At 33.2% G+C, this 13277-nt stretch overlaps 1 protein-coding gene across 1 annotated transcript in view; it reads left to right on the top strand.

The window, feature by feature from the left end:
• The window catches only part of EYS (eyes shut homolog), a gene marked incomplete at both ends in the record, with an annotated part of 204625 nt that overhangs the window by 55509 nt on the left and 135839 nt on the right, over positions 1 to 13277 (top strand). The window contains 1 exon segment of the mRNA XM_084890219.1: positions 10754 to 10769. Within this exon segment, the coding sequence (XP_084746345.1) occupies positions 10754 to 10769 (16 nt within the window).

Raw genomic sequence — 13277 nt, 5'->3', positions numbered from 1 at the left:
ACAGGTATGAGATGGTACCTCATTGTCATTTTGATTTGCATCTCTCAAATAATTAGTGACGCATGTTTTCATGTGTCTCTTGGCCTTCCTTCTGTCTTCTTTCAAAAAGATTCTATTTAGGTTCGTTGCCCATTTTTTTATTGGATCATTTATCTTCCTTTTATTAAGCTATATATGCTGCTTGTAGATGTTGGAGATTTCACCTTTATCAGTGATAACATTTGCAAATATGTTCTCCCATGCAGTGGACTTTCTTGTTGTTTTGTTGATGGTTTTTTTTTTTTTTGCTTTTTTTGCTGTGCAAAAGCTTTTTACTTTGATGTAATCCCATTTGTTTATTTTCTATTTAGTTTCTATTGCCCTAAGAACTATATCAGTAAATAAGTTCTTTCGGCATATCTCTGAGATTTAGCTGCCTGTGGATTCCTCTAGTATTTTTATATTATAGTTTCCCATCTTATGTTTAAGTCCTGTATCCATTTTGAGTTTTTTTTTGTGTATGATGTAAGTTGGTGATCTAGTTTCATTTTTTTTTTTTTTTGCATGTGTCTGTCCAATTTTCCCAACACCATTTATTGAAGAGACTGTCTTGACTCCATTGTATGTTCATGCTTCCTTTGTCAAATATTAATTGAGCAGATGTTCTTATTTTTAATGAAACTTTAATGACTTTCATCACGTTTAAGAAATCTTATTTCTAAAATTTCTATTGGTTTACACTCCACCTTTAAATAATGCAATGTGACTGAATTATGACTATTTTTATCAGGACCATTCTTAAAACCATTCAACTTCATTATCTTTTCTTTGATGTGACATTATAATTCATAAATTTTCTAAGTAGTTTTAGTTGGAATGAACTGAACTTAGTCTTTTTATTCCCTTTACTTTTATTGTTGACACTATTACAAATATTCCCATTTTCCCTTTCTCCACCCAGTCCCCACCTCCTCTTCCCTTTGGCCATCACCACACTGCTGTCTGTTTCTGTGGGTGATGCATATATGTTCCTTGCCTGATCCCTTTACCTTCTTTCATCTAATCCCCACCAACAGCTGTCAGTCTAATGCATGTTTCCATGCCCCTGTTTCCTATTTCTTCATCAGTTTACTTTGTTCATTAGATTCTATGTATACATATGATCATCTGTGTGTGTTTTTTTCTCTCGCTGGTTTATTTCATTTATTTTAATCCCCTTTATGAGGTCTCTCCCTTCATACTCCTCCAATCATAATTACCTCTCCTAGTCCCTTGCCTCCTAATAGTATCACTTTGGATGCAGGATTTCAACATGAGAATCCTGGGGAGACACCAACATTCAGACTATATCAATGGGAATAATGACAATATATAATTCATAAAATTGCTAGGTTAATACTGATAAAGTATTTTAAAGAGTTGTCTTCTGTTTTTTTATCATAGGAATAAAGCAAACTAAGATGCCATTCCCATGCATTACATACAGTCCACAGCTGCTTTCATGAAGCAGTAACAGAGCTGAGTAGTTCAAGAGACCTTGTGGTCCACAAAATCTAAAATAATTACTATTTGCCTAGCTGGTGTGGCTCAGTGGTTGAGTGTCAACCTATGAACCAGGAGGTCACAGTTTGATTCCTGTTCAGGGCACATACTCAGGTTGTGGGCTCAGTCCACAGTAGGGGAAATGTAAGAGAGAGCCAATCAAGGATTCTCTCTCATCATTGATGTTTCTATTGCTCTTTCAGTTTCTCTTCTTCTCTGAAATCAATAAGAAAAAAAAATATCTATCTATCTATCTATCTATCTATCTATAATTTTAAAAAGTGTTGTTTCCAGCTGTAAAGGAAAATTCTAAGTATTCTTCTCCTTACAATAGGCTGTGGGCTCGATCCTGTTATAATTTGAGTAAAGGAGCAGAGTCCTGAGAGCCACATATTAAGAATTTAATGAAGATTTTTAACTGTTACAATGTCTAACCATGCGTGGTTGAAATTGAATAACATGAGAATGTGTTCTAAAATGGCATTTGTTAAGATGTATATAAAATAAATAAACTTTAAATAGTCATTTTATTTTTTTCTGAAAAACAATCACTTTTAATATAGGTGCATATTAAATATTATATCAAATATCTTTTTTATATTTTGAAGCAATTTTTCATTTTGACAAAGTCTTAAAACTGTAATCAAACATTAGTCACAGTTAGTTGTCTTTCTTTAATTTTCCAGTGTTTGCTGCTTAGTTCAGTTTTCCAGTCCTTGAGCAAAGCTCCTAGCAACCATTTCTTTCTCTCCCCAAAAGAATGAAAGGCAAATTACTCTCTTATGTGGCAATGTCTTTGTGTTGCTTATCCTTCCAATGCAATAGCTTCATTTTACGTGAAAGTAAACTAAAATGAAGTTATGTGGATAAAATGTTTGACTAACTGCAGTCCTTTATTTTGTACAGAGTTGTTTTAGAAATTATTGATACATCATTAAAAGAATTAACCAAAAAATAATGTACTGAAATTATAATAAAACATAGCAGTCTAAAGTGATCTTTCATTTATTGTGATATCTTAAAGATATATGCACCTCGTTAGGATAGCAAAGCCAGTTTATTTTATAGAAATCCCATTATAAATTCCATTAAAGTAAAATTTACTTAGATGCTTTAATATGATTTCTGCTTAAATACCTTAATCTAAAATATTTGAGTGTTATTTGTGTATAGTTGTGTGTGTGCAATACTTTTTTTTTTTCTTTTTTGACATAAAAGATACGTGCTTGTGTTGCACTGATCTCAACCTATCAATAACCAATGCTGTGGTTGGATTGGCCCTTGATGTTTCTATGATTAAAAGATGCCCTCTAGTGATAACCACAAGGAATCTTTGTAAAAGCTAAGGTTGATGACCCAATATCCTGAAATTACAAAGCACACCTGGGCCAGGCCTTGGGTAGCCAGGGAGAGCAGCATGCTTGATGCATGGAGTGCAGGACTAGGGGATTTTGCTTCTATTGGAGTTGAGAGTAGATTTTTGAATTCACTCTTTATTGGTGAATTTAACATAACAGAACGGGAATTTAAAGCCTAGGGAAATGAAAAACAATTGGCCTAAATGGTTTGTTATCAAAATCATACAAGATCTCAAAAACAAGAGCCTCAGTGAAAGGAAGTGGCCTGCTTCTTTAACTACTTGTGTGGTTGGCAGTGTGTATTCAGAAGTGCCTGCCTCATGATCAAAGTTTAAATTAGGCACTGGCATTACAGAAAAGAAAAACTAAACTATCTGGGCTTATACTACATTTACTTATACCTATAAAATTGTTTTTTCATCATGAACACCTTCTTAAAAATGGCTACTTATTGACTTACGTCATACATTCCCTAGCTATAAAAAATGGCACTGTACTGATAAAAGCAATATAACCATTATTTTAATGCATTCTACTCCAGGACAACAACCCTTCTCTACATTTCTCATTATTTTTAGGATTACAAATGATATTAATTCCTTACTTTTTACAGAACCAAATACTTTGAGCCTCTATCAGATTTTTACTGTTTCTTAACTCCTTATGACATCATTTCTGTCTTATGCAATCAAAGTATGTGGTCCATCATTACACTACTTTCCTATGCCCTCAATTTTCTTATTACTGCCACTCTCCATTATATTCTCTTTCTGTAAAATTTCAACCCTTTTATGTGTGTCTCCACATATTCCACATCTGTGTATAAACACCTGAATTTTTTTGTTTGTTTTCTTCCTGGTCTCATATTAAATACAATTAACTAATTTTAAAAATCCTAGAAATGGGCCTAAGATCTTAGTTACTTCTTACTTGTTTCAATATTCTTGACAACCTTTTCATACCTATCTTTTCTCAAACCTCCACCCCTTTCATCACACTCCAATTGAGTTATTTCTTTCTCATTTCAATATAAATGCAGCAAGAGAACTGCCTGCATATCACTGACCTATACCCAGATAGCTCAGTCTTCCCTCTTGTTCTATTGATTACTCCTAGCTGCAGCTAATCCACCTAAACTGTGGATAGGATCACCTGATTTTCTCTCACCTATGCAACATTATTCTAAAAACTATCTTTTTTCTTGTCCAGATTATCACTTTTCTCTCCTTGATCAATTCACAAACATACTTGTTCACAAACATACTCTGATGACCTCTAAAAACCTCTATAGTTGTTACTTCACATTGTTGATCTTCATAAAATAAAACTTAAAAGAGATATTTAGATCAGTGTTTTAGAAACTACAATTTTATAAAATCATTAGCAATCTTGTTAAAATTGTTCTCCTGCAGTAAGTCTGGAGTGGGGTTTGACATTCTGCATGTCTAATGAGATGTCAGAGAAACCTTGATGCTTGTGGTCCAGGAACTCTACTTTGAACAGCCACACATTTTTCTCATTCCCTCTCGGCCCCATGCAAATGAATGTTTATTCCCACCACTCACATCACTAGCAATGGCTATTTAAATATCCCTTGTTAAACCTGATTGCTAATTAATTCAGTGTAACTCAATGTTTTTTCTTACACAATGTCATCAAACATCTGCATTATAGATTTTTCCAAGTAATGACTCAAGAATCCAGTCTGCTGGAATATTTCACATAAACTAAGTAGAACACGTGATTTCCAGGCATCCAGTGCAAGAGTGAGAGAGGGAAGAATGGGTATTAGCACTAAAAGACTTTGGCCTGACTGGATACCCAGAATTTCTACTAAGATGCCATTAGCTAGAACATGTAGGAAATATAAAGGAAGCTCAGGTAGATTTTGGAAAAGGAGGCGAGCTTGACTGTCTCTGCTGCAGTCTCTAGAATCCAATCTGTTTGTCACTAGAGAAATAACAGCCAGCTGTTTGTTGCCTCCTTCTTCTCTATTTGATGTGTCATTTTTGGTCATTTTGATTCTGTGCCCCTCTCCCACGCTACTTTGCACTGTTTCCTTTTAATTTCTCAGAGTAAAAGTCCATGAGAACTTAGATTTTTTTCTCAAGGGCATCATAAGTAATAATAATAATAATAATAATAATAATAATAATGGAGAAGTAAATATGGTTGCTAGTGCATAAAATGATAGGGGAGAAGAGATAAATAAAAATATAACGGTATAAGGAAATATTTATGATGATGAAATAGTTCTCTATTTTAATAGAGGTGGTGCTTACCTGAATCTAAACATACAATAAAATGACAAAGAACTATATCCACATATTGTACTAATGTTGATTTCCTAGTTTTGATATTGTATTATGGTTTTATAAGGTGTAACTATACCTTGAATCTCATAATACTATCTTTGCAACTTTGTGTGTTATTTCTAAATAAATGCTAAAAAATGCACATTTTACTATTTTGTTTCTATGAAATACTTTGGAAAATGCCATAAAAATATCCACAAAGGTATGTTTCTATATATTTCTACATTGAGAGAATGTCTGTTTATTTGTAGAAGCCAAAGCAATATATTATTTATTTGTGTCTTTTTTATTTTCTTCATATGATGCAGGCAGGACCACAGACTGGCATATCCTAGAATAGGAATATTGTACTTTCGCTAACAATGAAATTACATTTTAGTCTTCTACCTTTTTTACAGAACTAATATTGTGGGCTTATGATGAAATGAAAAGAGTATGGAGTTATAATAGGATTATGAGGGATGCTCAAATTTTTATTATTAACCTGGCATTAATTAACTAACTGTGTGATGTGTTTCAAGTCACTTAACCTCTAGTAAAACTAGCTTCTTACTTTAAAGAACATACAAATAGAAAACTGGATAATAATGTCCTTTTATAGTTTCAAGTTTTGCCTTAAGGATTTAAAAAAAAAAAAGTGTAGATGTAAGTGCTATAGAAATGTCAAGCATTACATACAAATAAAGTAGGATTATTCAAACAACTTCTTACTAACATTTTCCTTTAATATAATTGAATGTCATTCTCTATAATAATGATCTAATGAGATATTATGCTAGTACATCACAACATTAAGAAACATACATCCATTCTTCTTTGATTAAAATAGTTATTCATGTACTAAAACCCTAAAATTAGAGGCTGAATTATTTTAATACAATAACGCCAATGATGAAGTCACTCAACATTTTATGGGGCCTTTGTGTCTTTATGGTTTAGAATTTAGCACACAGTTCAAACTCCAATTAACAGCATATCTTTTAAGTGGAGCTTGTATGCTATTGCTAATTAATTAAATTCTTTGTTGCTAAATTTTCTTGATGCTTCTATTCACATAACAATGAATGAGTTTTACATAAAGTTTTTTTTTTCTTCTCAATAAACATGTATACTTGTGATCTTAGGGTTAAATAGTGAAGTGGTTGACAAGTTTATGAACTTGGATACAAAGACTTTACAACAAACTTCTGTAGATAACTTCTGGAGGACAGGTTGTCATTTTCAGCAGGAAGTCAGACATTTCCCCATTCAGTTCTCCCCAGCACAGACATATAAATTGTCTAAATCCCTACTTAGGCTTCCGGTAACTCAGAGAGCATATTTTCCTTTTGAAACTCAGGAGTTAACAGACATGACAAGAGTAGTCAGGTCACTCCCGCAGGTGTATTTTAGAGTCACTCTGATGTGCCTATGAGAACATGTTGAACACAATCTGACTAATGCCTCTCAACCTTTCAATGAAATATGTTGATCCACCTCTTATAAACACTGCAGTAAAACTCCAAACTTGGGCCCAATATCACTGCTTTATTCTATTCACAGGATTAAGGTGGGGACTAGAGAAAGCAAGTGACCTTGCCAGGGCACAGTGTTAAGGAAGCATTCATCTTCACCTGGCATCAAGTGCCAAAAATGCACTTACTCTCTGAAACCAGTTTGGCTCAGTGTATAGAGCATTGGCCTGTGGACTCAAAAGTCCCCGGTTCAATTCCAGTCAAGGGCATGTACCTTGGTTGGGGACACATCCTCAGTGGGGGTGTGCAGGAGGAGGCTGATTGATGTTTCTCTCTCATCGATGTTTCTAACTCTCTCTTTCTCTCCCTTCCTCTTTGTAAAATATCAACAAAATATATATATATATATTTAAAATGCACTTACTCAACTCCAATGATAGTCAGTGTATAAACAAAATAACCATGGACGTAAAACAAGTCACAATAGACCTAAATAAATTAAAATTGCACAATATATGCTCTCTATTCCTAATGGAATTAAATTAGATATTAAAAGAACATTTTTTGAGAAACCTTTAATTATTTGGAAACTAAATCAATTTCTAAAATAATCTGAGTTAAAGAAGAGATGGCAACTGAATACATATACACACAAAATATCAAAATTTATGAAATGTAACTAAATCAGTACTTAGAAGGATGTGTAATTTATAGTTCTAAATTCTACATTAAAAAAAAAAAGTTCACAAATCAATATCCTACATTTTTTATATTAAATGATTAGATAAAGAAGAGCAAACTGAACTCCCAGGAAAGAAAATGGTAAGATTAGAGCAAATTATTAAAACTGAGGAAACAATTTGATGAAACAAGGTCTTGTATTTGAGAAAAATAAAATTTACATATCTTTAGTTGAACTGACCAAGAAAAACAAACAAACAAAAAAACAAAAACAAAACAAATTAATAAAGCCAGGGTTTAAAGTGAGAATATCATTAATGATTATTCATAAATGAAAAGGATTATATGGAAAAAAACTATAAAAAAACATATGCCAACAAATTAGACCACTTAAGTGAACTAGACAAATTTTTAGAAAAGTGCAAGGTACTAAACTGTCTCAAGAATAAATAGAAAATCTACACAGACCTACCAAATATTTAAAAGATTAGTATAAGTCACTATAAATTTCATAAAAATATAGAAGATGACACATTTTATGAAGCCACTAAATCCTTATAACAAAACCAAGTGAAGATACAAGAAACTAAAACACAATATCACTTATGAATAAACATTTTAAGACTTTAAAATATGAGCCCACCAAATTAAATAATGTGTAAAATATTTTGTACTCTGACAAAGTGGAATTTTTTTTGCAAGAATGCAAGATTGCTTTAACATCTGAAAATTAATATTATTAGCATGAAGGACAAAAATAAATGATCTTACTAGATGCAGAAAAAAACACATGACAAAATCCAACACACATCCTATATAATCAAAAGCTAATATGCTAATTAGACCAAAGAGCAGTACGACCATCTGGACATCCTTCAGGATCTTCCTGAAGAAGCCAGGGCTGAACTGGGGCAGCTGTGAGGGCTGGCTGAGGATGTGAGGGGCTGTGATGGCCGAGCCCCTTACACAAATTTTGTGCATCGGGCCTCTAGTTTATTATAAACCTCTATAGAGATTATAATGAGAACAAAACACTCAACCTGATCAAAAGAATCTCTGGCAATTGTCCTGTTAACATCACACAAGTGATGTCAGACTGGAAGATTTGCTCCTAAGAATGAGAACAAGACCATGATAGCCACATGTCTAGTCAACATTATTCAGAATGTTCCAGACAGTTTGCTAGCTGGGAACAAAAGGTATAAGAAAATACTGACTGAAGAAGGGGAAGTAAAACCATCTTTATTAACAAGTGCCATAGTCTCATATGTAGAAAAGCATAAGAAATAATTGAGTTTGGTTGAAACCAGTTTGGCTCAGTGGATAGTGTCGACCTGCAGACTGAAAGGTCCCGGGTTCAATTCCGGACAAAGGCATGTACCTTGGTTGCGGGCACATCCCCTGTAGGGGGTGCGCAAGAGGCAGCTGGCCGATGTTTCTCTCTCATTGACGTTTCTAGCTCTCTATCTTTCTCCCTTCCTCTCTGTAAAGATCAATAAAATATATTTTAAAAAAAAGAAATAATTGAGTTTGAAAAACCTGCATGATACAAGGTAATATACAAAAAGGTAATTGCATTTCTATATCTAAGCAACAAAATTTCAAAAGTAAAGAAAATAATTTCCCTTACAATAGTATCAAATCGAGAAAATGTTAGGTATCAGTTTAATTCATTAAATGCAAAACTTTAACTGACAACTATAAAAGTTTACTGAGAGACATGAAAAAAATATCTAAACAAATGTGGAGATATTGCATATTCATTGATTAGAACTCCATACTATTAACATGGTAATTCTAATTTTATTTATTGATTCATTGAAATCCCTATTGATATTCCTCCTGGCTTTTTGTATAGAAATTCACAAATGCATGCAAGACTTTATATGGAACTGCAAAGAAAAAAGGAAAACAATGAGATGGTTTCCCAACCTCAAATGTAATAACAAGTTCCATTTATCCAGACAATGTATTATTGCATATGGATAGGTATATTGGATAGGTTGGTTAGTAGATTTTCATGTTAGTGAAAGAGGAAATTAAGTGGATGGAAAAGATTATTTTCAAAACATTTTGTTGTGATAATTGTATATCAACATGTAAAGAAATTTATCCTATCTAATAAAGAGGGGATATGCTAATTGACCTTCAAGCCATCAAGATGGCGGCACCCATAGCCAACAAAGAGGGAATAAGCTAATTGGCTGCCCCACCTTCAAAGATGTTGGCACCCACAGCCACAAGATGGTGACGCCCAGTCCCTTCAGTCCCCCAGCCACCCAGGGCTGGCCCAAGGCACAGGCAAGCCTCAGATGTAGGTTTTCCAGCTACCCAGGGCTGACTGAGCCTCAGATAACCAAGGCCAGCTTAGGCTTGTGCTTCTTGCAGTGGCAGTGGCAGCAGCAGAGGTGTGATGGGGTGTCACCTTCCCCTGATCGATGGGTCGCCTCCTGCCCCTGAGAGCTCCTGATTGTGAGAAGGCCAGGCTGGGCTGAGGGATGCCCCCCTCCAGTGCATGAATTATAAAAAAGAAGATAGACAATAGCAAAATTGTAGAGAAATAGAATATTGTATGCATTGCTGGTGTGAATTTAAAATGGCATAGTCACTTTGCAAAATAATCTGGTAATTTCTTAAAAAGTAATACAAAAATGTACCATACATCTCAGCAATTCTAGCACTAGGAATCTGTCCAAGAGACATAAAATGCATATCCACACAAATATTTGTGTGTGAATTCATTACTTATCAAAGTTAGTTGATAAAAAGTAAATCTTAAATTTCTCATCACAAGGAAAACATTGATATTATGCATGATAATAAATGTTAACCGAAGTTATTCTCATTTCTCAATATCTATATCATTAAGTTGTACATCTGAAACTCATATAATATTAAATGTCAGTTTTATCTCAAAAGTACAAAGTGAAAACAAGCCCAATTTTCATTAACTGATGAATGGGTAAGCAAAATGTTGAATACATTGTGAATTCTCTTTGGCAGTAAAACCAACAAAGTATTGATACATGATACAACCTGAAAAGTCCTCAAATTTTTATAATAAGCAAAAGAAGGCAATCACAAAAGACAACATATTGCACCATTCTGTTCATGTAATGCCCAGAAAAAGCAAATCTATAGAGACAGTATGATTAATGGTTTCTAGGACTGGAGTTGGGAACTAAGCTCATCTTTTGGGACATGGTAATGTGCTAAAACTGGATAGTACTGATAGTTGCAGAGTTAAATACATTTGCAAAAGCTATTGAAATATTTATTTGAAATTGGTTAATTCTATGGTATATAAATTATACTACTAAATATTTGGTAAAGAAAAGGTTCCATGAACTCTACAGACTTTTTCTATCATAAGTTTTGCTACATATCTATGTTCATATTTTATTTTTGTGTGTGATCTTTCAAGGTCCATTCTGTGAAGTGTCAGAGGGACATGTTTCTTGGTCTTGTTGGAAAAGGGGAATTTGCCAAAGTGAAAGCTCTGCTTACATTTGTGAATGTGCAGAAGGATTTCTCAATCAAGACTGAAATTGATGACAAGAAGTGTTCATTAATACCAGGTCAGAATGGTAATATTAGACTGCAATGATATTTCAAATGGAAGTGTTAATCTTACATACAAGAGAGCGGTTTTAAAGCATTTTTACAGTTACCAAACAATTCCAAAAGTACAAGTATTCCGTTTTCATTTTAAATTTTCAAGTTTAAGATATCTATATTTCTTATTTAAAATTTCCTATTTTAAATGGAAACCCCGATTCCAAAAGCACTATTTAGTTTCACTGTTGCTCTTGCATCAAAATTCTCCCTTGTAAACAATGTAATTTTGTAAACTGTTTTAATTTATTGGTTTTTAATTTTTTTTAAAAAATTATTTGCTTATTTGATATATTTAAATTAAAACTTTTAATTTTAACATTTAAATAAATAATACTAAAAATAATAGTTCTCACAAATAACTACCTTATTTTATATTTGAATTCATATTTAAATATTAAAATTGTTTTTACTCACATGTGTGATGATTATGCAGGCTGTCAACTGGGACCTAAGCTGGAGACATCAGCCAGAACTTTAACTAACTACCCTGCATGGTTTGGGCATAGGTTCTGAAATAATTAGATTAACATTGGATGCCTTTTAAATTTGTCTTTGAATGCCCCAGAGCTTCGCTTTTTGTATAGTCAGAAATTTCTTACATTTAAGTGGGAGAAATAAAGTCCCCAACTCTCAATTAGAGGAGTGTTGAATTCACATAAGAAGTATGTGAATTCTTTTGACATTTTGGAAAGTAAAATCCTCCACTACATGCTTATGAGAATAATGTACACGTTTTAATCATTTCATCATCTTTGTAGTACCTCAAAACTTTAATAAAAACACTTTTTAATGTTTTCAAGGTTACCATATGCATCTCTGCACCAATATTGACAGGCAAACTTTGTAAGAGACTTCAAATGCCATGTGATTCATTTCCTTGCAAGAGTAATGCAACATAAAGAAACCACGAAAAAAATTATCATTGCAAGTATAATTCATTTGTTATTTGATTAAATAAAAAATATATGAATTTTCAAGAAATGTTCTATTTTAAACTTAAAATATATTTAATAAATATAGTAATTGATTTAAAGTAGCAACTTTTTTAAAAAATATATTTTATTGATCTTTAACAGAGAGGAAGGGAGAGAGATAGAGAGCTAGAAACATCGATGAGAGAGAATCATCGACCAACTGCCTCCTGCACACCCCCTACCAGGGATGTGCCCGCAACCAAGGTACATGCCCTTGACTGGAATTAAACCTGGGACCTTTCAGTCCATAGACTGACGTTCTATCCACTGAGCCAAACCGGTTTCGGCAGAAGCAACTTTTTTAATGTGATTTTATGAGTTGTTTAATTATTGTGGTATTGATTTTGAATAAATATTTAAGAAATTCTCAGGTATAATTTGGCATACAGTAGTAAAACATATATTTGGTTACATAATGATGATTTCTTTAGGATAAAAATAATATTTGAAGGTCTAGAAAAAGAGATAAATATATGTACCCACAATATTATTTATGTTATATAAATACTGTATTTTCCGGCGTATAAGACGACCCCCTAATTTTACAGTTAAAATATAGGTTTAGGCCTATATTCACTGTATAAGACTACCCCCCACTTCAGAGGCAACACCAGTTCTTTTTTTAATAGACCGCCTCTCTGACTCTGGCCAATCTGAGCAGGCTTTTTACTAGAACACAATGTAGCTTCGGGTACAGAACATATATAATTTGCATGCATAAAAAGCCTGCTCAGATTGGCCAGAGTCAGAGAGGTGGTCTATTAAAAAAAGAACTGGTGTTGCCTCGGAAGTGGGGGGTAGTCTTATACAGCGAATTTAGGCCTAAACCTATGTTTTAACTGTAAAATTTGGGGGTCGTCTTATACACCTGGTCATCTTATATGCTGGAAAATACGGTACCATATTAATATTATATTTTGAAAGTATAGAGTAACCATCTCTTCCTTCAATTCACAGAAACCAGCTGACAAATTTTAGTTAAGGTCTTTAGGCAAACTCTTTAGGAAGCAGTGCTTTCTTTAATAAGAATTGCTAAAAAAAAAAAAAAAAAAAAAAAAAAAAAAATTACCCATTTGTAAATGACAGAAGTGACCTAGTTATCTGGGTCTATAATTTTAGTCCATCATAAATAGTTTTATAGATACTTCCTCAGACCATTAAGAAGTATAATTTGTACTCTCCACTCTTGCTTGAGTTTTATGTGACTGCTTAAAGTAAGTTCTGTTAGGCATTACTGAAAGGCAATAAATAGGCTCAAGTTTTAGAATATTCATAAAAGCAGAAAATTAAAATATCTGGTACAGAAAAGACTTAAACTGGAAAATAATAACTTAGAACATGTATACGCATCACAGT

Source organism: Pipistrellus hanaki, assembly GCF_964339955.1.
Source record: "Pipistrellus hanaki genome assembly, chromosome: 7".
NCBI classification, from domain to species: domain Eukaryota; kingdom Metazoa; phylum Chordata; class Mammalia; order Chiroptera; family Vespertilionidae; genus Pipistrellus; species Pipistrellus hanaki.
The sequence above is the reverse complement of the archived record's forward strand: the minus strand, read 5'-3'. Positions and strand labels throughout refer to the sequence as shown.